A 25212-nucleotide genomic window follows, 5' to 3' on the forward strand; every position below is an offset into this window, starting at 1 on the left:
GTGTTTTATTATTCTGTAGTTTTTTTTATTATCTCCTGTATTTCTTCTATTTCAAATAGTTTTGTTAATTTATTTTGTTCCTCTGTTTGTAATTTTGGTAGTTCAATTTTAGTTAAAAATTTATCTATTTTGTCTTCTTTCTCTTTGATTTCAGTTTGATATAATTGTTCGTAGAATTCTCTGAAGTTTTCATTAATCTCCATTAGATTATATGTGATTTGCTTGACTTTTTTCCTTAATGCCCATACCATTCTCTTAGTTTGTTCTGTCTTAAGTTGCCATGCTAGAATTTTGTGCGTTTTTTTTCTCCTAGTTCATAATATTTCTGTTTTGTCTTCATTATGTTCTTCTCCACCTTATATGTTTGTAGTGTTTCATATTTTATTTTTTTTATCTGCCAATTCTCTTCTTTTAGTTGTGTCTTCCTTCATTGCTAATTCTTTTTCTATATTTGCTATTTCCCTTTCCAACTGCTGTTTCCTGATTGTAGTCCTTCTTCATCTTAGTTACATAACTTATTATTTGCCCTCTGATGAACGCTTTCATTGCGTCCCATAGTATAAACTTATCTTTCACTGATTCCGTATTTATTTCAAAGTACATTTTAATTTGTCGTTCAATTAATTCTCTAAAATCCTGCCTTTTAAGTAGCATGGAGTTTAATCTCCATCTATACATTCTTGGTGGGATGTCCTCTAACTCTATTGTCAATAACAGGGGTGAGTGGTCCGATAATAGTCTAGCTTTATATTCCTTTTTCCTAACTCTCTCTTGCATGCGAGCTGATAACAGGAATAGGTCTATTCTTGAGTATGTTTTATGTCTACCCAAATAATATGAATATTCCTTTTCCTTTGGGTGTTGTTTCCTCCATATATCCAAAAGTTGCATTTCTTGCATAGATTTAGTTATAAATTTGGTTACTTTGTATTTTCTGTTAATTTTTTTCCCAGTTTTATCCATGTTTAAATCCAAATTAAGGTTGAAATCCCCTCCTATTAGTATGTTCCCTTGCGTGTCTGCTATCTTCAAAAAGATATCTTGCATAAATTTTTGATCTTCTTCGTTAGGTGAATATACATTGAGTAAATTCCAAAACTCCGAATATATCTGACATTTTATCATTACATATCTCCCTGCTCGATCTATTATTTCCTCTTCTAGTTTGATTGGTACATTTTTACTGATTAATATAGCTACACCTCTAGCATTTGAATTATATGACGCTGCTGTTACATGTCCTATCCAATCTCTCTTCAATTTCTTGTGTTCCACTTCAGTTAAGTGTGTTTCTTGTACGAATGGTATATCAATTTTTTCTTTTTTCAGTAAATTTAGCAGTTTCTTCCTTTTGATTTGGTTATGTATTCCATTAATATTTAAAGTCATATAGTTCAACATAGCTATTTCATACTTTGTTTATCTTTCCTTTCCGTTTCCTCATCATCACCTTTCCTTCTTATCCATTTCTGCTTTCTTTTTTTGAACACATTATAAGACAACATTTCTAAAACATAAAATATTTCCATTATTCTCCTATCTAAAATTCCTTTAACCCCACTATCCCCTCCCCTTCCTGAGTTGCCCTTTGTCCCTTGTTGGGCAACCACATCTCCCCTCTCCATTTGGATTTGCGAACTCACTCGCAAGCGTCAACTGATTTCGCAGTAACCGTAATTCTTCCCCACCCAGCCCCCCCAGAAAAGATTTTAATCTTCATATATAACAAAGGTCACTCTCTTAATTCCCCCCATACTTCCTTTCTTCCCTTTCTTTCCCTTCTTAGTTCTTACCTATACTCTATTTTTTTATATATATATACATACACACATACACATATATATATATTTATATATATATATATATATATATATATATATACACACCTACATACACACATACATATAGTTTGTGGTCATATTTGTTCTCGTTACATATTTTCATCTCTCTGTCTGTTTTGTAGTTGTTCTGCAAATTTTCGTACTTCCTCCGGATCCAAGAATAGTCTATTTTTCTGCCCTGGAATAACTATTTTAAGCACCGCTGGATACTTTAGCATAAATTTATATCCTTTTTTCCATAGGATCGATTTTGCTGTATTAAACTCCTTCCTCTTCTTCAGGAGTTCAAAACTTATATCTGGATAGAAAAAGATTTTTTGACCTTTGTATTCCAGTGGATTTTTATCTTCTCTTATTTTCCTCATTGCTTTCTCCAATATATTTTCTCTTGTTGTATATCTTAGGAATTTTACTAGAATGGATCTTGGTTTTTGTTGTGGTTGTGGTTTAGGGGCTAATGTTCTGTGTGCCATTTCTATTTCCATTTCTTCCTGTAATTCTGGTCTTCCTAGGACCCTGGGGATCCATTCTTTTATAAATTCTCTCATATTCTTGCCTTCTTCAACTTCCTTAAGTCCCACTATCTTTATATTGTTTCTTCTATTATAATTTTCCATTATATCTATCTTCTGAGCTAACAGCTCTTGTGTCTCTTTAACTTTTTTATCAGATTCTTCTAATTTCTTTTTTAAGTCATTTACTTCCATTTCTACGGCTGTTTCTCGTTTTTCCACCTTGTCCACTCTTTTTCCTATATCTGACATGATCATCTCTAATCTATTTATTTTTTCTTCTGTACTTTTTACTCTTCTTTTTATTTCACTGAATTCTTGTGATTGCCATTCTTTTACTGATTCCATATATTCTTTAAAAAAAATATATCCATGTACTTGCCCTTCCCTTCATCTTCCATTTCTCTGTGTTCTTCCTCTTCTTCTTCTGAGTCCACTCCAGGATCTGTGTCCTTTACCTCTGTCTCTTCTGGTTTTCTTGTTGGGTTGTTTGTTTTATTTTGTTGGGTATTTTTGGTCTTCTTATTTTTACTATAAGTGTCTTGATGCTGATCTTCTTCCTCTGGGTTGGTCATCTGTTGTTTCTTTGATTTCTTTTTACTCTCTCTTTCTTGTTCTCATTATTTTCTATGTTTTCCTCTTGCTGCTTTGCTGTGGTTGTCAATTTCAGCTGTGGAGATCAACTCCTCAGCTGGTCCCCCCTCCCGTCAGTGTTATTTTTGTCTTGCGCATCCGCGCATGTGCGAGGAGGTTGCGCACTTTTGTTTGGCTCCGTGAGCCATTTTTGTAGTCCCGAGTTTGGGGCTTCAACTGACCTTAGGGAGCGGGCTTCTCTGTCCATGGCGGGCCTCCTCGTACAGGTAAGGCCTTCATCTTCTTCTTCCGACGTCCTTTCTTCTTCTCTTTTTCCCGTTGCTTTTGGCTTTTCTTTCTTCGCTGCCATTTTCTCCACACCTTTACTTTCACTTTATTTTGGTTTTTGTGTTTGTGCCTTTGTTTTTTCACTGTCTTTTTTTACTTTTCCGGAGAGGGCTGGAGTTCCCCGACTGGCCACTACTCCATCACGTGATTCCTCCTGCAACTTCTTTTAAAAGAGGGGGGTGAATGTGATGAAACTACAATTGTATATGTAAGTGACATGACCTTTTATGTTTGATCCTGCTCTCACTGGCCAGCTCGTGACTCCTCCCCGTTTATCCCCCATAAAGGCTTTCATGCCACAATCCTGCCTCCAATTTGAGTGTGGGTCAGGGAGAGCCAGCAACCCAAGGGATGCTGTCCATCTCTTGCTAATAAAAGCCTTCCGTTCCAGTAATTTCAGTCTTTGTGCATCACTCACCTCTAGACCCCAATCAGGGACCATTAGTTAGATCATCTCCATCAGAACACCACAGAACTGCATATGTAGCCCCCCCGTTCTACTCAATTCAGTATGACAACAGCATCTATGTATTTACTGATGATACTATGCTAGTGAGTTATATAAAAAGAGGCAATCAGTCTGCATATGAGTGAGGTTGAAAACTTAACTGAATGGTGTACTAACAACAACTTTGCACTAAAACCAAGGAACTGATGGTGAAAGTGAAAACACAATGCTGGAGAAACTCAGCACGTCAAACAGGGTCCTTTACGTAGCAAAAAGAAAGTTACGTAACCAACATTTCAGGCTTGAAATGTGAGCAAAATGTAGACAGGCACCCAAACAAAATGGTGGGGTGAGAGGGGCAGGGGCTCAGGGTAGGCATCCCTCAAAGAGGTTTTACAGAGTTTCGCAAAGCTGATTGTGGATTTTAGGAAGAGAAAACCAGAGGCGTACAATCAAGTGATTTCTAGGGGTTCACAGGTGGAGAGGGTGAGGAAATTTAAATTCATGGGAGTCACTCTCTTGGATGATCTTTTCTGGACCCAGCCCTCTAATGTCATAGTGAAGAAAGCATGTCAGCTCCTCTAGTTCCTCAGATGTTTGCAGAGTTTCGGTATGACATTGATCACCTTGGCAAACTTCTACAGATGTGTAGCGGAAAGTGGACTGACCAACTTCATCACACCCTAGTATTGGGCACCAATACCTCTGAGTTGAAAACCCTGCAAAACAGAGTGGACACAGCCCAGTACATCACAGGCAAAACTCTCCCCACCAAGAAGAAAATCTACAGCAGCAATCATCAAGGATCCATAGCACTCAGGACATTCTCTGTTCTGGCAGCTACCGTCAAGAAAAAGGTATAGGTGCCTCAAGACTTACATCACCAAGTTCAAGAACAATTGCTCCACCCTCTCCACCCTCAGACTCCTAACACCAAACTCAATCAGAGATTCATTTAAGGACTCTTACTTTGAACATTATTTATTTATTATCAATGTTGCATCACAGTATGTGCAAAAAATCTTATGTTGTGCAATTTTTTTCCTGTGACAAAAGTATGTGTACACTGAATGCTTGTGCAAATGTAAACTTAAAATTGTTTCAAGATAATTTTGGCACACCCTGTCTCTCATGGCTAATAAAACTGTATTAACATGTTTTAATATAATACAAGTATGGTTGCATTCTATGAAATAATGTATTTAGTTGAGATTTTTTATACTTTGAACTAGGTAACTAACCTTTTGTTAATTTCCTTTGTATGCTGGTTGAAAGAGGCAATTAGGCTGAAGGTTCATCATCAAAACATGCTTTGAGGTGACCTTAAAGAATGAATGTGATCTTCAAGGTCCATTCACCATCTTTGTTGCCAAATTTACAAAACTAAGGATGGTTTATTGTAAGATCCTCATTAATTTAATCTCTAATTGCTTCATATTTTCTGTTCACAGGCAGCGTCCAGCACTGGGGGAATGTCTGGCAGCATTTGCTGGGGCATTTCCCGTCGCCTTCCTAGAAACTGACTTGAATAGGCACAATCCTTTCTCCAGCTACAACATGAAGACACAAAAAGATCTCACAGGTATATCAATATTGTAGCAAAATACACGCATGAAAACAGAGAAAATTGTTCAGCAGGTCAGGCGACAGAAGTTCTGATGAAAGGTTAATTTTGTTTCATTTTTCACAGTGGTTTGAACGATTGGGTATTTCTCAGTTTCTGTTTCATGTCAGAGAAAGTAGATTAACTTTCTTTGCAGCTAGTGGGTTGCTCTTGGATATCAATTCATCAGATTCTATGTTCTTTAATAGAGCCACAAATGTACTGATGCAGTATTTTGCTCTGGTGTTGCATCATTTCATTGAATTGTAGGATATGTTTCTATTCAGTAACTTAGATGCAACGGATGATAAATGCACTTAGAGTAACCCAGGCTTTGGTTCTTTTTGTTTGCAGAAGATGAGAAAAGGCAACCACTCAAAGGTGTTTACCTGTGCACTTCTATCACGCTGTTGTCCATCCAGTTACCCTCCATATACCTCAGTAATTCTCAACCTTTTACCTTCCATTCAAATATAACTTTAAGTATTTCCTATGCCATAGGTTCTCTGTGATTAATAAGGATTGCTTAAGGTGGTATGTGGGTGAAAAGAAAAAGTTTGAAAACCACTGTTTTAATCGTACTTAATTGATTTGTTATGTGGATGGTTTCATAACTCCAAAGGAAATGGGCCAATGACAATTTTTCTCAAGCAAAATATTTCAGTAATAATTGAGTCTAGAGCAGTGGTTCTCAACCTTCCCCACTCACATACCAGCTTAAGCAATCCCTTACTAATCACAGAGCACCAATTGCAATAGGGACTACTTAAAGTGGTATGTGAGTGGGAAGAAAAAGGTTGAAACAACTGATATACCTGGAACAAAGCTGTCTATAACCAAATGACTTTTTCTTCAGATTATAGTAAAACACCCATTCTTATTTAATTGGAGTTTCTCCTCTCCCATAGTGAACAGAGGCCCTGATCACTCATATACTTGTGTAATAGTCGATCCCGTGCAAAAGTCAACCCCTCCCTCACCTTGTTTGGCCCAAAAATCCTTATTCTTTTTGTATATCCCGTTGGCCCATATATAAAGTTGGCCCATCTGAGCTCCTGATGCCGACTGTGGATCCTCACCTTGGCCGCCTGCCCATCTGAGCTCCTAATGCCCCGACCATGGATCCTTGCCTCAACCACCCTCCTATTTGAGCTTCTGATGCCCTGAACGTTTATTTACCACTCGGTCACAGCCATCCGAGCTCCCAATGCCTTGAGAGTATGACGCATGTTAAAGTCGACTCCCCCCCCCCCCCAAATTTGACCCAAAGAATTGGTCCACAAAACTCAACAATTGCACGAGTATTTCCTTCACCTCTACTCTCACCTTTTCTTTACCTGGGCAAAGTTTTCCACATCCTCATTCTCCACACTCAATGTATCACCCTTATCAATTTCCGCAAGTTTCAACAAACTTCCACTCCCAGGCCCACATTTTCTTCCACTCCCCTTTCAGCCTTTTGTAGGGACAGCTCTTGATGTGACTCCGTTTATCGCCTCTCCTGTCCCACCTCCAACTCCCTGTTGCGTGGCACTTCCTTGTGCAACCATAGGAGCTGCAACCCCAAGAGATTCCACCTGTTGTCTCCCCACCACCCAGGACCCGATCATTCTCTCCGGTGAAGCAGTGATTCACTTCTTCCAGTCCACTGTGCAGTGTTCACAGTGTGGTCTCCTCTACATTGGAGAAAGGAACCACAGGCTGTTTGACACCTTTGTGGAGTACTCATGTTCACTCTACAGGAATGACCCTGAGCTTCCAGAGTCATTTTAATTCACTATCCCTTGCCTAACCTGATCCATCTATGGCTTTCTGTACTATTACATTGCAAGCTCAAAGAACAACTGCTCCTCATCTCTCTGTCCACTTGGCAAACTTTCAAATGTGGCACTGAATTCTCCATCTTCGGACAGTATGTTTGTTCCTCCTGCCCATATCCACCTATTGTCCCTTCTTTATTTTCATCTCTATGTATGCCTGACCTAGAATGGCACATCAGCCACAACTGGCCCAGCTACAGTACCTTTGCCATGCACATTCCCTCCATCATTCCCTTGGTTCTGCCCATATTTCACTGCTACCACAATACATTTTGCTCAGGCATGATGAATAATCAAAACATTAACCTATTCTTTTTCCATTGATATGGCCTAATCTGATTAGTTTTCCCAACATTTTCCATTTTCATTTTATCTTTCTTATCCTATTCCCTGGGCAAGTCCCATCACCTTGCCATTCACATGTCTCGACAAAGGCCCTCTGATCCGAAACAATAACCATTTCCCTTTACACAGATACTGCCTGACTTGCTGAGTTATTCCAGTATTTTCTGATACATATTTAAAATTGTAGTATCTGCTGTTTAATTTATTATCATCCATACATCGAGGGCTGAAGGGCCTGTACTGTGATGTACGTTCAAGTTCAAGCATATTATCGTCTAACTGTACATGTGCAAACAGAGAAAACACAGTTTCTCTGGAAAATGGTGCCCACACATATACTGCATGTTGTATTCACATACATACATACAGATCTTATTTAAAATAAATAGATGGACAGATAAATAAATAAATAGATATTTTGGGTTTATTTTCTTTGTAATAGAATATTGTTTGTCAATCTCATGGCCTGAAGGAAGAAGCTATTTCCCATGCTTGATGTAACCATACTCTTATTTGTGAAGAATTATTTTCGGGTCAGTGTCATTCCAGACATGTCATTGACCATGTCATCTCTGTTCCTATATTTATCTCTGCTGCAATAGCATTTGGAACGGTAAATCTTTATTAGAAATAGTCAAACATGACATCATTTTGAACATATCTTGCTAAGGAGACGGGAGAAAATAAAAAGCTTGCTTAGCAAGAAGTGAAAGTTTGAAAGAATTAATCTAAAGTTGGACCATTTAAGGTGGGCTACCAGTTTTCAAGAAATTAACACTCTTTATTATGCTTTAGCACTCAAGTTGCCACCCAAGGTGGAAGACATGTGTCCTAATATTCCTTCCCTGGAGTGCCTGCTGGGGGAGATAATGGAGCTGGCAGAATCAGGTATACGCTACACCCAGATGCCCCACGTGATGGAAGTCATTTTGCCCATGTTGTGCAGCTACATGTCCCATTGGTGGGAACATGGACCCGAGAACAATCCTGAGAAAGCAGAGCTGTGTTGCACAGCCCTCACCTCTGAACACATGAACACCCTCTTGGGCAACATTCTGAAGATCATATCGAACAACTTGGGCATTGACGAAGGAGCTTGGATGAAGAGATTAGCAGGTAATGCTGCTTTTAATTGGTGCTCTTTGTGATGACATTGCAGTTTGTTTTCAACTTCGTTTATTATCATCTGACGACATATACAACCAGTTGAAGCTGCTTTGCCAGACCAAAGTGCACACACATACACACACAATACACAACATATAATAGTCACATGTATGCATACTGATATAATTTAGAACCATAGAACACTACACCAAAGACACAGCCCTTCTAGTCTGTGCCAAACTATTATTCTGCCTAGTCCCACTGCTGACCTGCACCAGACTGCATCCTTCCATGCCTCTCCCATCCATGTACCTGTCCAAATTTTTCTTAAATATTAAAATTGAGCCCGCATTCACCACTTCAGTTGACAGCTCATTCCACATTCCAACCACTCTCCATGGAAAGAAATTCCCCTAATTCCTGTCTTTCACCCTTAACCCATGTCCTCTGGTTGCCTACTTGCATTTACTTTATCGATACACATCAGTTTTGTGTATCGAATCTCCCCTCATTCTTCTATGCTCCAGGGAATAAAGTCCGAGCCTGTTTAACCTTTCCCTGTCACTCAGTTCCTCAAGCCCTGGCCACATCCTTTCAGCAGTCTTTGAATCTTATTGATATCTTTCCTATTGTATTGTGACCAAAACTGCACACAATACTCCAAATAATATAAATATTTTGGAATGTTTTACTCATTTATAGGAATCTGTTCATCAAGTCCACAGCCTGGCGAAGAGGCTATTTCCAAGCCTGGCATTCGGTAGTGGGTCAGAGATGCTGTGTACCAGATAGAAAATGGATCTCTATAATTCTTGCAAATATGCAAGCCCTATTTGTTTCTTTGTGGACTTACTGGCAATGTTTACATTTATAGACTGTCCTTAACCTAAGCAGGGAACTTGAGAATCAATAACATTGATTGTTTTTGGTTCACATATAGGCCATATTAGCTAAAGATAGCAGATTTCATTACTGAGCCATGTGGGTTTTTATATCAATCCATTAGTTTCATGGTTACTGTTTACTGATGCTGAGACTCACTTGTTTGAAAAAAGAAAGATACCAGCTTTATTTAATTATGTGGTTTGAAATTCCCCAGCTGCTGTGGTGAGATTCAAACCTGTATCACTCTGAGTGCAGAATGCTGGATGCTAATCCAACTTACGATTCCACAATGCTACTGTAGTGGACTGATTGCCAACTGAGATATGCAAACCAAAAAATTGCCAGTGCAGTCTGCATAATAATTGGATGGAAAATTATCCCAAAGCTTGGGATACATTGAGGAAATGGGCCATATAACAAAATTAAAAAGCAATTTGCTTCTAAGGCTAGTAGTGACTGATTTACTTGCTCGTTGGAGAAATATTTCTTTAGCTCGCATTGTAAATAGAGTTCATTTGTTCAGGTTATCTTCTTTCATAACAATTCCTTGTATTTCTACTAGTCACAGATAAAATTGATATTGACTGAAAAAAATGCATGGTTTAAAAATATTTGTGCTAAAAACAAGCAAATACTTGCTGCAATAAAACCCCAGAAAGATTCAAGTGAACCTGTGGTCTGGACAGAGATCTTTATAACCTCACTAGTGACATGAGAGGACCCAAAGGATTGGAGAGCAATTAATGTTGTACCTTTGAAGAAGGGAGAAATTGATAATTCAGGAAATTATAGGCCAGTAAGACCCACATCAGTGGTCATAAGACAATGACATTGGAGGAGAAATAAGCTACTCAGCCTATCAAGTCTGCCCTGCCATTTAATCATGAGCTAATCCATTTTCCCACTCATTCCTAGTGGGACTGCGTGGCCTTCTCCTCATAACCTTTGATGCCCCAGCTAATTAAGAACCTATCAATTTCTGTCTCAAAGGCGCACAATGTTCTGGCCTCCACAACAAATTCAACAGATTTACTGCTCTCTGGCTGAATAAATTCTTATGCATTTCTGTTCTAATGGCAAGGGAACTAGTGGAGAGTGTGACGGATTATGTTATATTTTATATTATGTATAGATATGTTTAAAAGGAAATAAATTATGTTTTTTTTAGTGTAAGTCACAAACATTTCACCACACAGATCTCATTTAAAATGCAGGAGTTTGGCTCAACCCAGACAGTTCAGGCTTCCAGTGCCTTTGTAAAAACAATGGAAACTGCTTTGCTGAAGGACTTCACAAGTAGCTGTTAATTGGACATGCTGTAGAGTAATGGATTATTATTATGGAAAGCAACAGATGAATGGACTCAGAAGATTGGGGCTGGTTCTGTAATCTGTCTGAATGCAGTTTGCTGTTCTAAGAAGGTCATGTGGTTTTGCAAGCAGAGAGAGAGAGAGAGAGAGAGAGAGAGAGAGAGAGAGAGAGAGAGAGAGAGACCAAACAAGCTTTCTCTGTGTGAGAGAGAGAGAGAGAAACTGCTGGTTTTCTGTAGTGGCTTTGGAAGCTGGTGTGAAACCCCATTTTGAAGACAGGTTGTGAGTTCTGAGTTCAGCCTGTTCAAAGGAAGCCCTTGTGATCCATACAAGAGGAGATGACTGGCTGTATAATGTTTCACCTGAGATAAGGGAAACAGAAAAGGAACTCTGTGGTGACCTGAAAGAAAGGGGTTATCATCTGGAAAATGCTGATGGGGCATTTCTTTGGCAAGACACTGAAGTGGCTGATTGGAAGGAATCAGTTTGTATGTATCCAACGAGCAACAAATCTCTCTGAAAACAAACAAGAATCTTCCTGAGTGGTAACCATTTAACTTTGAAACACCAGAGCCTGGTGAAGATTCATAAATGTTAAATTATGTGCATAGTATAAGATTTGCCTGATACTGGCAAACTTGGAGGAGTGAGAAGTGACATTGGACTGTGAATCAAAGAACTTTTCTGAACTTATACACACAATACATACATACGTACTTAGAATTAGAAGCGGGTTATGTTAAGTTAATAGTAATTAAAGTTTGATCCTGTTTTTATGTTTAAACAAAATTAAAAGTAACTTTTTTGTAAGTAACCATTTGTCTTGATGAATTTCTATTGCTACTTGGTTTTGAGGTCGTCTGGGTCCGTCTCAAGAGAATTATTTGAGAATATATTTAAGCACATTTTGAAAGTCATTGCCTGATGAGGAGAGTCAACATGGCTTTGTGAGAGGCAGGTCAAGTCTTATGAACTTGATTGAGGATTTTGAGGAGTTGCCAAAGGCAGTTGATAAGGACAGAGCAGTGGATGTTTTATAATTTACAGATATGGGCATATATATAACAGATAGAGTTAATCTGGATAATTGTGAGGTGTTGCACTTTGGGAGGTCAAATTTAAGGGAAATATATAAAGAAAATGGGAGGACTCTGAAAAGCGTTGATGTATAGAGAGATCTGGGGTCCAGGACGATAGATCGTTGAAAGTAGCCATGCAACTTTAGTGGTTGGCAAGATATTGTAAGGATGAGGTTTAAGGGTGTTTGAAACCACAAGATGTATCTAAACTATCAATTCATCATAGATCCCATACTGCTGCATTTTCTGGACCAGCCTATCATTAAAGAAATGTTAAAAAGTCCATGTATCCTTCAGGGGAGATCATGTCTGACAGGTCTATTAGCATTCTTTGAGGAAGTAATGAGCAAGTCAGACAAAGGAGAGTCAGTTGATGTTAACTAGGATTTTTATTGACAAGGTGCCATGCTTCAGGCTGCTAAACAAGATGGAAATGCATGGTATTATGGGAAAGGTACAGGCATGGATAGAAGATTGGGTGACTGGCAGAAGGCAAAGGGTGGAAATAAAGGGGACCGTTTCTGGATGGCTGCCAGTGACTAGTGGTGTTTCGCAGGGTTCAGGGTGGGGCCCAGGACTTTTCATGTTGCGTGTAAATGATTTTGATGATGGAATTGATGATGGCCACGTTTGTGAATAATACGGAGATAGGTGGAAGAATGAGTGGTGTTGAGGAGATAGGGAGTCTGCAAAGGGATTTAGATAGATTGGGAGAATGGCAGGTGGAATACAATGCAGGAAGTGTATGGGCATGCACTTTGGTAGAAGCAATTAGCTATTTTCTCAAAGGGGAGAGAATTCTGAAAGTAAAAGGGACTTGTAAGTCCTGGTGCAGGGTTCCCTGAAGGTTAACTTGGAGGTTAAGTCAAATGCAATGTTTGGATTAATTTCAAGAGGACTAGAATATAAAGACAAAGGTGTTGGTCAGAACATTTGTGGAGGACCGTAAGCAGCTTTGGCCCCAATATCTAAGGAAAGATTAAATGGATGGAGAGTTTATGAGAATGATCCAGTGGATGAGCGCGTGAATGTATGAGAAGATCTGAACCTGTACTTGCTGGAATTTAGAAGGATGGGAGTGGTGGGGGGAATGGGTGGGCTCGAGATTTCCTCCAAACGTACCAAATATTGAAACAGCTGGATATAGTGAAGATGTTTCCAGTAGTGGGAGAGTTTAGAAGCAGAGGATACAGCCTCAGAGTAAAAGGAAATCAGTTAAGAATAAAGATGAGGAGAAATTTCTTCAGCGAAAGTTTGGTGAATCTGCAGAATTTGTATCCATGTATAGCTGAGGAGATCACATCACTGGAGTTAAATAGGTTCTTGATCAGTCAGAGCATCAAACATTATGGGGAGAAGGCCAGAGAATGTGGTTGAAAGAAAAAGTATATCAGCCATGATTTGAGGTGGAGCAGTGGATGGGCTGAATGGCCTAAGTCTGCTCCCAAGTCATTTGGGCCATCTTGTTTATATGACCACATTGATGTATGGTTTACTAATATTTAAAACAGAAATTCATCTGAACTCTGTGCTAAAAACAGAATATGCTGGAAATACTTAACATCTGTGGGTAGAGGAACAGAGTAATTGACTGAAATAGATGATCTTTTGTCAGTATCTTTTTCATACCTTTTAATTTGAACACTGCTCAATTTGAATACCTTTGGGTATTTTTATGCTCAGATTCTATTATCCTTGGATTTTATGATTTGTATTCAGCTGAGGTTATATTAACCTTCAATTAATGGGAGCCTAGTGGTTCCTCACATCTTTCGGGATCAACCTGACCTTGGAAAATATCTGCACAGTTTGTATGTTCTCCATATAATGTGTGAGTATCTGGTGAGTGCTTCACCCATTGCAATGATTTGCTGGTGGGGTAATTGGCTGTTTTACATTACTTCTTTGGACAAGTGGGAAAAGCATTTGAGGGAAGTTGAGAAGCAGATGGGGGACAATAAATTGCGGGGCTGCAGGGGAGTATAGCTGAGGGGATTACTCTGTTGCGAGGCTGAATGAAAATGTGGGCAGAGAGGCTTATTTTTTGCTATAAAAATGAATGTGCTTAGTTGTTCATCCTTATTTCCTGAAACTAGATCCAGCTTTACAAAAGAACATGGGCCTGCCCTGCCATCCAATAACTTCATTCCCTCACCTCCACTGCCTGATTCCTGTGACCTGAAAGCAAAAATGTTCTTTAAGCATTGAATAAATGTAGTTGATGTTATCTGCAACTCTCCCTCCTTCTCTACTGGATTAAAAAGCATTGATTGAAATAAAAAGTTTACAATATTCCACAGTTACCATTTCCTTGCCATTAAAAAGTGGGAAATGGTGATAAACCTCAGTGGGTAAGTCGTAGATATGGAAAGGGAAACAGTTAACATATGAGTTCTGGACTATTTATTTGGAATCTACCAAGTAAGTCAATTTTAATCAAGAATCCCAGACATGAAATATTAACTGTGGAAAACCCCTGGTAGATGCCAGATGTGAATTTTCAACCACATTCTCTGTGTTAGAAACAAAAGTCTCTTTGGCTTGGCTTCGCGGACGAAGATTTATGGAGGTGGTAAATATCCACGTCAGCTGCAGGGTCGTTTGTGAAGTACCTTCACAGAAATTGCTCGAGACAAAAATTGAGAACATTTATTATACAACAATGCAAAGTTGGGTGCTTTCCCCTTACCCTGGGAATACACACATACACTGGGGCTCACCCAACTTTTATACAGTTGATTTCAGTATAGGAATACCCTCCCCCTTACATTCTTCTGCCTCCTGGATGAGTTTGGCATTAGGCAATCCTATCTGCCTACGTGCTATTTCTGTGAACTTGGAGGACCAGGGGTATCCTGTCGGTGTCCCATCATGTCATTGTCCTTATTGACCTTATTCACAAACCTGCCTTTGTTCTAATTCACACCTTCAGGGCTACAACCTTCTTATATGCAGAACTTGCTAATTCTGTCTAAGGCTAGAAGACCCTTATCTTATTCAGACTAACTTTACTTCCTACATTCTAATATCTATTCTTATCCTATTCATACTGGCTTTATTCATTACACATATATCTATACTAGTTTCCTCATCTTCATATTTTTATATCAGTTTTTACTCATCTCTCACAATCCTCACTTCTTTTAGATCAGTGTTACTCATCTCTCACAATCCTCACCTTTCTTTTAGATCAGTGTTACTCATCTCTCACAATCCTCACTTTTCTTTTAGATCAGTGTTACTCATCTCTCACAATCCTCACTTTTCTTTTAGATCAGTGTAACTCATCTCTCACAATCCTCACTTTTCTTTTAGATCAGTGTTACTCATCTCTCACAATCCTCACTTTTCTTTTAGATCAGTGTTACTCATCTCTCACAATCCTCACTTTTCTTTTAGATCAGTGTAACTCATCTCTCACAATCCTCACCTTTCTTTTAGATCAGTGTAACTCATCTCTCACAATCCTCACTTTTCTTTTAGATCAGTGTTACTCATCTCTCACAATCCTCACTTTTCTTTTAGATCAGTGTTACTCATCTCTCACAATCCTCACTTTTCTTTTAGATCAGTGTAACTCATCTCTCACAATCCTCACTTTTCTTTTAGATCAGTGTTACTCATCTCTCACAATCCTCACTTTTCTTTTAGATCAGTGTAACTCATCTCTCACAATCCTCACTTTTCTTTTAGATCAGTGTTACTCATCTCTCACAATCCTCACTTTTCTTTTAGATCAGTGTTACTCATCTCTCACAATCCTCACTTTTCTTTTAGATCAGTGTAACTCATCTCTCACAATCCTCACTTTTCTTTTAGATCAGTGTTACTCATCTCTCACAATCCTCACTTTTCTTTTAGATCAGTGTTACTCATCTCTCACAATCCTCACTTTTCTTTTAGATCAGTGTAACTCATCTCTCACAATCCTCACCTTTCTTTTAGATCAGTGTTACTCATCTCTCACAATCCTCACTTTTCTTTTAGATCAGTGTTACTCATCTCTCACAATCCTCACTTTTCTTTTAGATCAGTGTTACTCATCTCTCACACATGGATTGGTGAACTAATGGCAAGGTGTGCCAATTTTAAACATCCATAATATTTACCTATTTATTTTCCTCAATTTTAAAAAAATTTTGCTGGTTGCTAGAGACTGTTGGTTGCTTGAATTGCGGATAACAGGATTTTTACTGTAGAGGTATTTCTCTTTCCACAGATGTTCCCCGACGTCCTGACTTTCCAGCATTCACTGTTTTTATTTCAGATTTCAACATCTGCTATGTTTTTTATTAATTTTCTGTATCTTTCCATTTGCATTATTTTACTCCACTTTTTATTTGAATAATTGCTGCCATTAATGTTTTGACGTTGCTTCGTAACCTGTCTCTAATTTGCAAACTACTGTTTTCATCTTGCAACTCTTATTCAGCACTAAACAAGAACATTTCTTAACTTCAATTGTGACAGAGAATTTTGAGGTGGCTTGGGAGGAATTGCTAGAGCAGCTTGCACACACATTTTAAAACACAGAATTTTGCTGAATACTTTTTGGATTAGAACATGGCTGTCTTATCATTTATTAGTTAATTTTTTTTGCAAGCTATTGTGTCTGGAATTTTTTGCAAGCTATAATTGCAAGCTGACTTAAAGCTGGTGCCTGGAAAAACAGATGCAATGGAAGTTGATACATTTTTGTTACAGCCATCACTTGCAGAGCTGCAGAGCATGAGAAAAGAGGAACTGATGGCTGCTTCCAAGGCATTGAAAATTGCTGAAGTTAAATATTGGATGAGAAAAGTACAAATACAGGGGATTATAGTGAAATATTATATAAGGAAAAATTGGTTGAGGAAGACTTAGAAAATTTTCCAGAGAATAGATCTTTTGAATTCCAATTGGAATTGGAGAAATTGAGGGTGCAAGAGGAAAGGGAGAAACAATTTTGAGTTGCAGAGACAACATGAAGCTGAAAAGCAAAGAGCGGAATCTAAAATGTTAGAGTCCAGAGGACCCCAAAATCCAGCAGCAATAGATATGCACCACAACACAGGGTTACTTAAACAAAAGTAGTTTTTAATTATATTTGAACAAGAAAACAGAATTAAACTTTAACTTCTTACTTAACCTACTTACTTAACCTACTGAATTTCCCCTCTAATACTAAGTGCAGGTGTGTGTAATGTGTATTTAAGATTATAAAAGTTCTTTGGATCACAGTCCAATCTCACTGGTTGCAGGCAATTCTTGTACTGTGCACAGAAGTTAGCATTAACAAAGTTCACCACTCTTTGGTGCTTAACAGGAGGGTTCTTGTTGGTTTTCAAAGAGAGATTCCTTTTCCAGGACATCCACACCTGATTCCTTCTCAATCAGTCTTGCTGACGAAACTTGCCCCCTTCAGGGTTCTCCAGATCATCCTCTTTCTTTGAGGTCACCTCAGACCGCCAGTCTTCTCCTTTGACAAGACAGCTTTCCAAACATTTGCCAGCTTTGTTCTTCTGGAATTGATTTCTGTGTCTCTCCTCTCTGTTTCATTCCCTCCCTCTCTGAGAGCAAAACTGTTCTGAGTCTCTGCAAAAATCCCACGCTCTCCCAGGCAAGCTGTATGTTGATATTTTGTGGCTCTTTTGCAAAAAGCACTCTGCAAAAGTCCTGCAAAAATTCAGTGTTTTGAAATGTGTGTGTGCAAGCTGCTCTAGCAATTCCTCCCAAGCCACCTCAGAATACTCTGTCACACAATAAAAGAAAGATTCATACTGTTCCCAATGAATTTTGCGCAGCAGTAAAAATTTTGATTGGTGCTACCTCCTATGTTTGCTCTTGGGTGTCTCTTGAGAACCTTGTTCAAGAACTACATGTTAATGACATCTCCTTACCCAATATATGAATGTGAATATAATCTTATGCTATTCCCCGCAGCCGAGAGACATTTCTGTCTCAAGTTGCCCAATTTCATCTCAAATGCACTGCATAGTTTTAATTTACGCATGTGTCTATCCATTTGCCTCTTTTTTGCTGTTTGTTATTTTTCTTTAATATACTTCCAGCGCTTGACCATTTTTCTGCTCTTTCTAATTATTTTACTCCATGGCATTAACTACTCTGAGTAACTGACTGGGCTGCGCTCATCCACTTGGTATAAACTGTGCTTATCTAAGAATTGTTCCCAGTCTCTATTCCTTTACTAATCAGCATCTACCAGTGGTAAAAACAGCCGAAACATTGGATTGATATCTTTACCTCCTATGGACACTGCAACACCTGCTGAGTTCCTCCAGCATTTTTGGGTTTTGAACTACAATCACAGCATCTGCTCTCTTTTGTGTTTCATAGCATCTGCCTGGGGTTTGGTTCTGTGATCATGTCATTTACTCTATTGTCTAACACTCCTTTATTGAATTTCAGTTCCAATTTTTCCAGTGTCATTTTTGTCAAAAAAATCTATTAATTCTGGCTTCACCAAAAATGACAGCTAAATAGTAAAATTACCCTGGCACATTCAATGCTTTGCTCAACAGGAATTCCTTGAATGAAGCTACTAACTTGCACATCTCAGAATGTTTGGCAAATTTAGGAAATAAAATTAAAAGGCTGTGCCTCCAGAATATTAAGGAAAGTTATTCCATCTGTTCACTCTGATCGTTTCCATTATTGGACTCCAATCAATATGCAAGTACCACTTGAACAAGTGACTTCCTCTGACATCTAGTACATAATGATTCTCAGCTTTTCTGTGGAAAAAAGAGACGTTTTCTCTGAGTTCTCATCTTCATGTGATTTATTGGTATTTGTTCCAGTTTATTGCTTGATGATTTCTGTGCTGAAGCACATAACTGCGTCACGATTGATTGGTGGGTAGGGTAAAGGTGTAGCAATTAGCACAGCTTCCTCGTAGCTCCAAAAATACAGATTCGGTACTATCCTGGGTCGTTGTCTGTAAAAGTCAAAGTTAAATTTATATTAAGAGTACACACAGTCCTGAGATTCTTCTTCTGTGGGCTGGCCTTAGCAAATCTTAAGACCAGTAACTGTAAACATCAGGAACTCTCAACAAACTGTGCAAATGTAGATATGAATATACAGTAATGAATAATGAGTATAAGAGTCATTAAATTAGTATCTAAATCACCCTATGCCATAGGTGCTCTGTGATTAGTAAGGGATTGCTTAAGGTGGCATGTGGGTGGAAAGAAAACGTTTGAAAACCACTGTTTTAATCAAACCTAATTGACTCGTTATGTGCATGGTTTCATAACTCCAAAGGAAATGGGCCAATGACAATTTTTCTCAAGCAAATTATTTCAGTAACAATTGAGTCTAGAGCAGTGGTTCTCAACCTTCCCCACTCACATACCACCTTAAGCAATCCCTATGTCATTTGTGTTCTGTGATTAGTAAGGGGTTACTTAAAGTGGTGTGTGAGTGGAAAGAAAATGTTTGAAAACCACGGTTTTTCTTTCTTTTTAAAATATTTTATTGAGTTTAACAAAAACCCTTTACACAAGGTATGAAAGAGGTACAAGGACTGCTTAAAGAAATCTCTTGGTGCCTGCCCCATTGACCACCGCCAGTGGGCTGATATCGCCTCAAACCGTGCATCTTGGCACCTCACAGTTCGGCGGTCAGCAACCTCCTTTGAAGAAGACCGCAGAGCCCACCTCACTGACAAAAGACAAAGGAGGAAAAACCCAACCCCAACCAACCAATTTTCCCTTGCAACCATGCAACCATGCCTGCCTGTTGTTAGGTCTGCTTTGTTCATGAATGAGTGAGTCAAACACCAGACTGAGTCGAAATCAAGGTTCTTTGTTCTTTATTGCCGGATTGTAACACTTGCAACTAACAGTGTTAGTTGGAGAAGGCGCATTCTGCCGTTATCAGCGAGTGGTGTTTTTTATATACCTTAGGATACGTACTTAGTAAATTATCATACCATGACATTGTCCAATGAATAAACTGTTGCTGTCCCTCTCTGCTAGCCTCCTGCACATCAATTTGTCATCCCCACTCTTATCTTGAGAGTACAAGGTCACAACTGCATCTTGTTACGGCCCAGCACTGGGTGTCTCCCTCTACATTCCCAGCTCATGATGTTTTTACCTAACACTGTCCCGCATCGGACTTGTCAGCCACCAATGAGCCTGCAGCAGACACGGACATACCCCTCCATAAATCTTCATCCGCGAAGCCAAGCCAAAGAAAGAAGAATTAATGATAACATAAATCAAATCATATCATATACAGATAAATTGTAAATTTGAATCATAACCATAATTATTACATAACTTATTACATTCAGGACATTAAATTCTATAATTATAATAATTATATCATAACTCGTAATATGTCCAAAAATAATATTGAATACAAAGATTATATAAATAATACATGTGAAATTCCCTTCTGCAAGATATTTTATATTTCTCTGATGTGATCATCAATAGATTAAGAGATGGGGAAGTGCAGAGAGACCTAGGGGTACTTGTACATCAGTCTCTGAAGGCGAGCATGCAGGTACAGCAGGCGGTTAAAAAGGCAAATGATATGTTGACCTTCATATCAAGAGGGTTTGAGTATAGGAACAAGGATACCTTACTGCAGCTGTACAGGGCCTTGGTGAGATCACACCTGGAGTATTGTGTGCAGTTTTGGTCACCTTATCTAAGGAAGGATGTTCTTGCAATGGAGGGAGTGCAGAGGCGATTCACCAGGCTGATACCTGGAATGGCAGGAATGACTTATGAGGAAAGATTGCGCAAATTGGGATTGTACTCGCTGGAGTTTAGAAGATTGAGAGGGGATCTCATAGAGACCTATAAAATTCCGGCAGGACTGGACAGAATGGATGCAGATGGGATGTTACCAATGATGGGAAAATCCAGAACCCGGGGCCATGGTTTGAGGATAATAGGCAAACCATTTAGGACCGAGATGAGGAGGAATTTCTATACCCAGAGGGTGGTGAATCTGTGGAATTCATTGCCACAGAGGGCAGTAGAGGCAGGTTCATTAAATCTATTTAAGAGGGAATTATATCTATTTCTTCAGTATAAGGGTATTAAAGGTTACGGAGAGAAGGCGGGGACGGGGTACTGAACTTTAAGATCAGCCATGATCTCGTTGAATGGCGGAGCAGGCTCGAAGGGTCGAATTACCTACTCCTGCTCCTATCTTCTATGTTTCTATGTTGTTCTATGATATGATCCATAATTGGAAGTTAAACCTTTACTTATTTGACTTAATAATAAAAAGGAAAAAAGAAATCTTCCTACTAATCTGCCCCCTCCCTCTAAACAAGATTATCTGTATGTATTGTAAATATGAATCAAATAACATTCCCCAGATTCCAGAAGGGGAATCCCCAGACCATCCACACCACTTAAATCCTCAGATTATGATAATAATTCATGAATGGGCCCCATATCTTATCAAATTCAGACTTTGCATCTTTAATATTATATCTATTTTTTTCCAAACTTAAATTAGACATGATATCATGTGACCATTGAATGTGAGTGGGTGAAACAATGTCATTCCACTTCATCAAAATTGCTCTTATGGCTATCAACCAAGCAAAAGCTAAGATCCTCTTCTGGGTTGAGGTCAGAGCTATATCCTCTGTTAGAGAAAAAACAAATAAAGCAATCAAAAAAAATCATGCTAATTTAGTCTTAAGAATCATTGATAAAGTTTGGAAAATCTCTTTCCAAATATGTTCTGTTCAAACACTGCCAAAACCTATGAATCGATGAGGCTTCAAAAATTTTACACTTATCTCATAATGAATCCATATCAGGATAAAAAAAGGATAATTGAACTTTAGACATGTATATTCTGTGCACCACCTTAAATTGCAACAAACATTGTTGTACATAAAATGAAGAGTCATTGATCAAATTAAGAGTTGTCCCAATCCTTGGCCAAGAATTCTCTCTTCAAATCATACTCCCAATTGTTCTTAATCCTGGCCATTGATGCCATTCTTACAGCCATTAAATTATTATAAATATTTGATATTAATCCTCCAAGGGAAAATTGCAAATCAAAAAAATACATCAAGAATATTCACTTCAGAAATTCAAGGAAAATCTGAAAGTTTCGACTGAACAAAATATCTAATTTGTAAATATCTATAAAAATGTCTTAGAAAGATTTTAGTTGTTCAAAAGAAGCAAAGTTACCTTGAATAAAAAGATCTTTAAAACTTTTAATGCATAATCTATCTTCTTCTTCTTTGGCTTGGCTTCGCGGACGAAGATTTATGGAGGGGGTAAATGTCCACGTCAGCTGCAGGCTCGTTTGTGGCTGACAAGTCTGATGCGGGACAGGCAGACACGGTTGCAGCGGTTGCAGGGGAAAATTGGTGGGTTAGGGTTGGGTGTTGGGTTTTTCCTCCTTTGCCTTTTGTCAGTGAGGTGGGCTCTGCGGTCTTCTTCAAAGGAGGTTGCTGCCCGCCAAACTGTGAGGCGCCAAGATGCACGGTTTGAGGCGATATCAGCCCACTGGCAGTGGTCAATGTGGCAGGCACCAAGAGATTTCTTTAGGCAGTCCTTGTACCTTTTCTTGGGTGCACCTCTGTCACGGTGGCCAGTGGAGAGCTCGCCATATAATACGATCTTGGGAAGGCGATGGTCCTCCATTCTGGAGACGTGACCCACCCAGCGCAGCTGGATCTTCAGCAGCGTGGACTCGATGCTGTCGACCTCTGCCATCTCAAGTACTTCGACGTTAGGGATGAAAGCGCTCCAATGAATGTTGAGGATGGAGCGGAGACAACGCTGGTGGAAGCGTTCTAGGAGCCGTAGGTGATGCCGGTAGAGGACCCATGATTCGGAGCCGAACAGGAGTGTGGGTATGACAATGGCTCTGTATACACTTATCTTTGTGAGGTTTTTCAGTTGGTTGTTTTTCCAGACTCTTTTGTGTAGTCTTCCAAAGGCGCTATTTGCCTTGGCGAGTCTGTTGTCTATCTCGTGGTCGATCCCAGCCGAGATAGGTCAACTGGTTGACCGTTTTGAGTTTTGTGTGCCCGATAGAGATGTGGGGGGGCTGGTAGTCATGGTGGGGAGCTGGCTGATGGAGGACCTCAGTTTTCTTCAGGCTGACTTCCAGGCCAAACATTTTGGCAGTTTTCGCAAAACAGGACGTCAAGCGCTGAAGAGCTGGCTCTGAATGGGCAACTAAAGTGGCATCGTCTGCAAAGAATAGTTCACGGACGCCGTGAGCAGGAAATGGCTTTGGCAAATACTAGAGCGCATCGTATGCCCCCCAAAGTTCCTCAACATGATTATCCAACCGCACGAAAACCAACAAGGTCGGGTCAGATACAGCAATGAGCTCTCTGAACCCTTCTCCATTAACAATGACGTGAAGCAAGGCTGTGTTCTCTCACCAACCCTCTTTTCAATCTTCTTCAGCATGATGCTGAACCAAGCCATGAAAGACCTCAACAATGAAGACGCTGTTTACATCCGGTACCGCATGGATGGCAGTCTCTTCAATCTGAGGCGCCTGCAAGCTCACACCAAGACACAAGAGAAACTTGTCCATAATCTATATGTATTTCTTAAAACCTGTATCCGACAAAGAGGGTTAGAAAAGACCACTGTTTTAATCGTACCTAATTGATTCATTATGTGCACAGTTTCATAACTCCAAAGGAAATGGGCCATTGACAATTTTTCTCAAGCAAAATGTTTCAACTGGGTCTAGAGCAGTGGTTCTCAACCTTTTTACCCCCACTGACAAACTACCTTAAGTAATCACAGAGCACCTATGGCATCATAGGCAATACACAAGGAGTGGAAAGAAAAAGTTTGAAATGAACTGATTTAAAGACTCTTACTGAGCTCATTATTTATTCTCATTATGTATTATTTTACTTCTGTATTTGCACAGTCAGTTTGTTTATAGTTCTTTCTTTGAATATAGTTTACGGTTAACACTAATTAGAAATTCTGCTTGGCCTGTTGATGTATTTGAGCTTTGATTTGAACTTTCAACTTTTATCCGGAGGCAGGAACAGTACCAATGTCTAAGAGGCTTCTGGACAAATACAACCCACCCTCTGAGTGAAGAAAGCCCCCGAATTGTCCCATATTTTTAAACACCTGTTCTCAGCCTGTGCCGTTCAGTTATAGATTCTCCAACCAAGGCGAGCAATTTAACACTCTCCGCCCTTCAGCAGAACAAAGAAGATGATGCAGTGAATGCTGACGTGGAATTCGTGTCAGTGAGCATGGTAGTTGGCACAGAGACAATGGGCAGAAATATCTGTTTCTATGCTGGACAACTCCTTGTGACTCCATTGATTATCACGATAAACAAGTAGGTTATTTAAAAGCTGAGTTTGATTTCAATTTCTATACAGCACAGAGGACAGCCACTTGGTCCACAATTCCATCCATCCAGAGATACTTAATCAACCCCAATTTCCTGATCTTTCCCCATAATCTTGCAATATGCCCTTTGCAGGTTACAAACAAATCTGCTTCTCCTCATCCTGTCAACTGGCTCTAACCCTGCTGCTTTGCTTCCAACAGTATTCTCACTGCCAATCGTTAGCAAGGTGAAGCCACAGCTACTTAAAACCCACTTCCTACCCTTAATGGAGAAGTTGAAGAGGAAGGTGGCCACGGTGGTAATGGAAGAGGAACACGTCAAGGCGGAGGGCAGAGGAGACATGTCTGAAGCAGAGTTACTCATTCTGGATGAATTTACTGTGCTGGCCCGGGACCTTTATGCTTTCTACCCACTGCTGATCAGATTTGTGGACTATAACCGGTAATGTAGTTTTATAAATGTTCAGGGTGCACTGATTTAAGCATATAACTGTTGTCGAAGATCACGTCTTCCAAAGTAGCATTCATACGCGCGCAAAGAAACTGCAGAGCAGCAGCCAAGTCGTCCAATTCTGACCTTTTATGAACACAATCATGTCCTTACCCCTTTACTCCTCCCAAACTCTGTGACTGCTTCCTTTCAGAAGGTTGCAAGAAACAATATACCTGACCTATCCTCCTGCCTGCCCTGCAACGGCGTTAAAAACAGATTTTTAATTAGCGCGATAACAGGCCTTCTTGCCCACAGGGCCGTACTGTCCAAATACACCAACTAATCTACAAATCCTGTGCTCTTTTGGAGGATGGGAGGAAACCGGAGCACCCACGTGGTCACAGGGAGAACGCACAAACTCATTTCAGACAGTGCCGGATTTGAACACGGGTTGCTGCTTCTGTAATATCATTTTGCTCACCGCTACGGTAATCGTGCCACCCTCCCTTTCACCATCATTTTCCTGCCGAATTTCCCTGATACTGGGATTCCAAATTACCTGTC

At 39.5% G+C, this 25212-nt stretch overlaps 1 protein-coding gene across 1 annotated transcript in view; it reads left to right on the forward strand.

The window, feature by feature from the left end:
* The window catches only part of ryr2a (ryanodine receptor 2a (cardiac)), a 612110-nt gene that overhangs the window by 422206 nt on the left and 164692 nt on the right, over positions 1-25212 (forward strand). The window contains exons 66-68 of the mRNA XM_069936123.1: positions 5174-5304; positions 8286-8606; positions 24417-24657. Coding sequence (XP_069792224.1) covers positions 5174-5304; positions 8286-8606; positions 24417-24657 — 693 coding nt within the window. The remainder of the gene's footprint in view (positions 1-5173; positions 5305-8285; positions 8607-24416; positions 24658-25212) is intronic.

Source organism: Narcine bancroftii, chromosome 4 (assembly GCF_036971445.1).
Source record: "Narcine bancroftii isolate sNarBan1 chromosome 4, sNarBan1.hap1, whole genome shotgun sequence".
NCBI lineage: Eukaryota > Metazoa > Chordata > Chondrichthyes > Torpediniformes > Narcinidae > Narcine > Narcine bancroftii.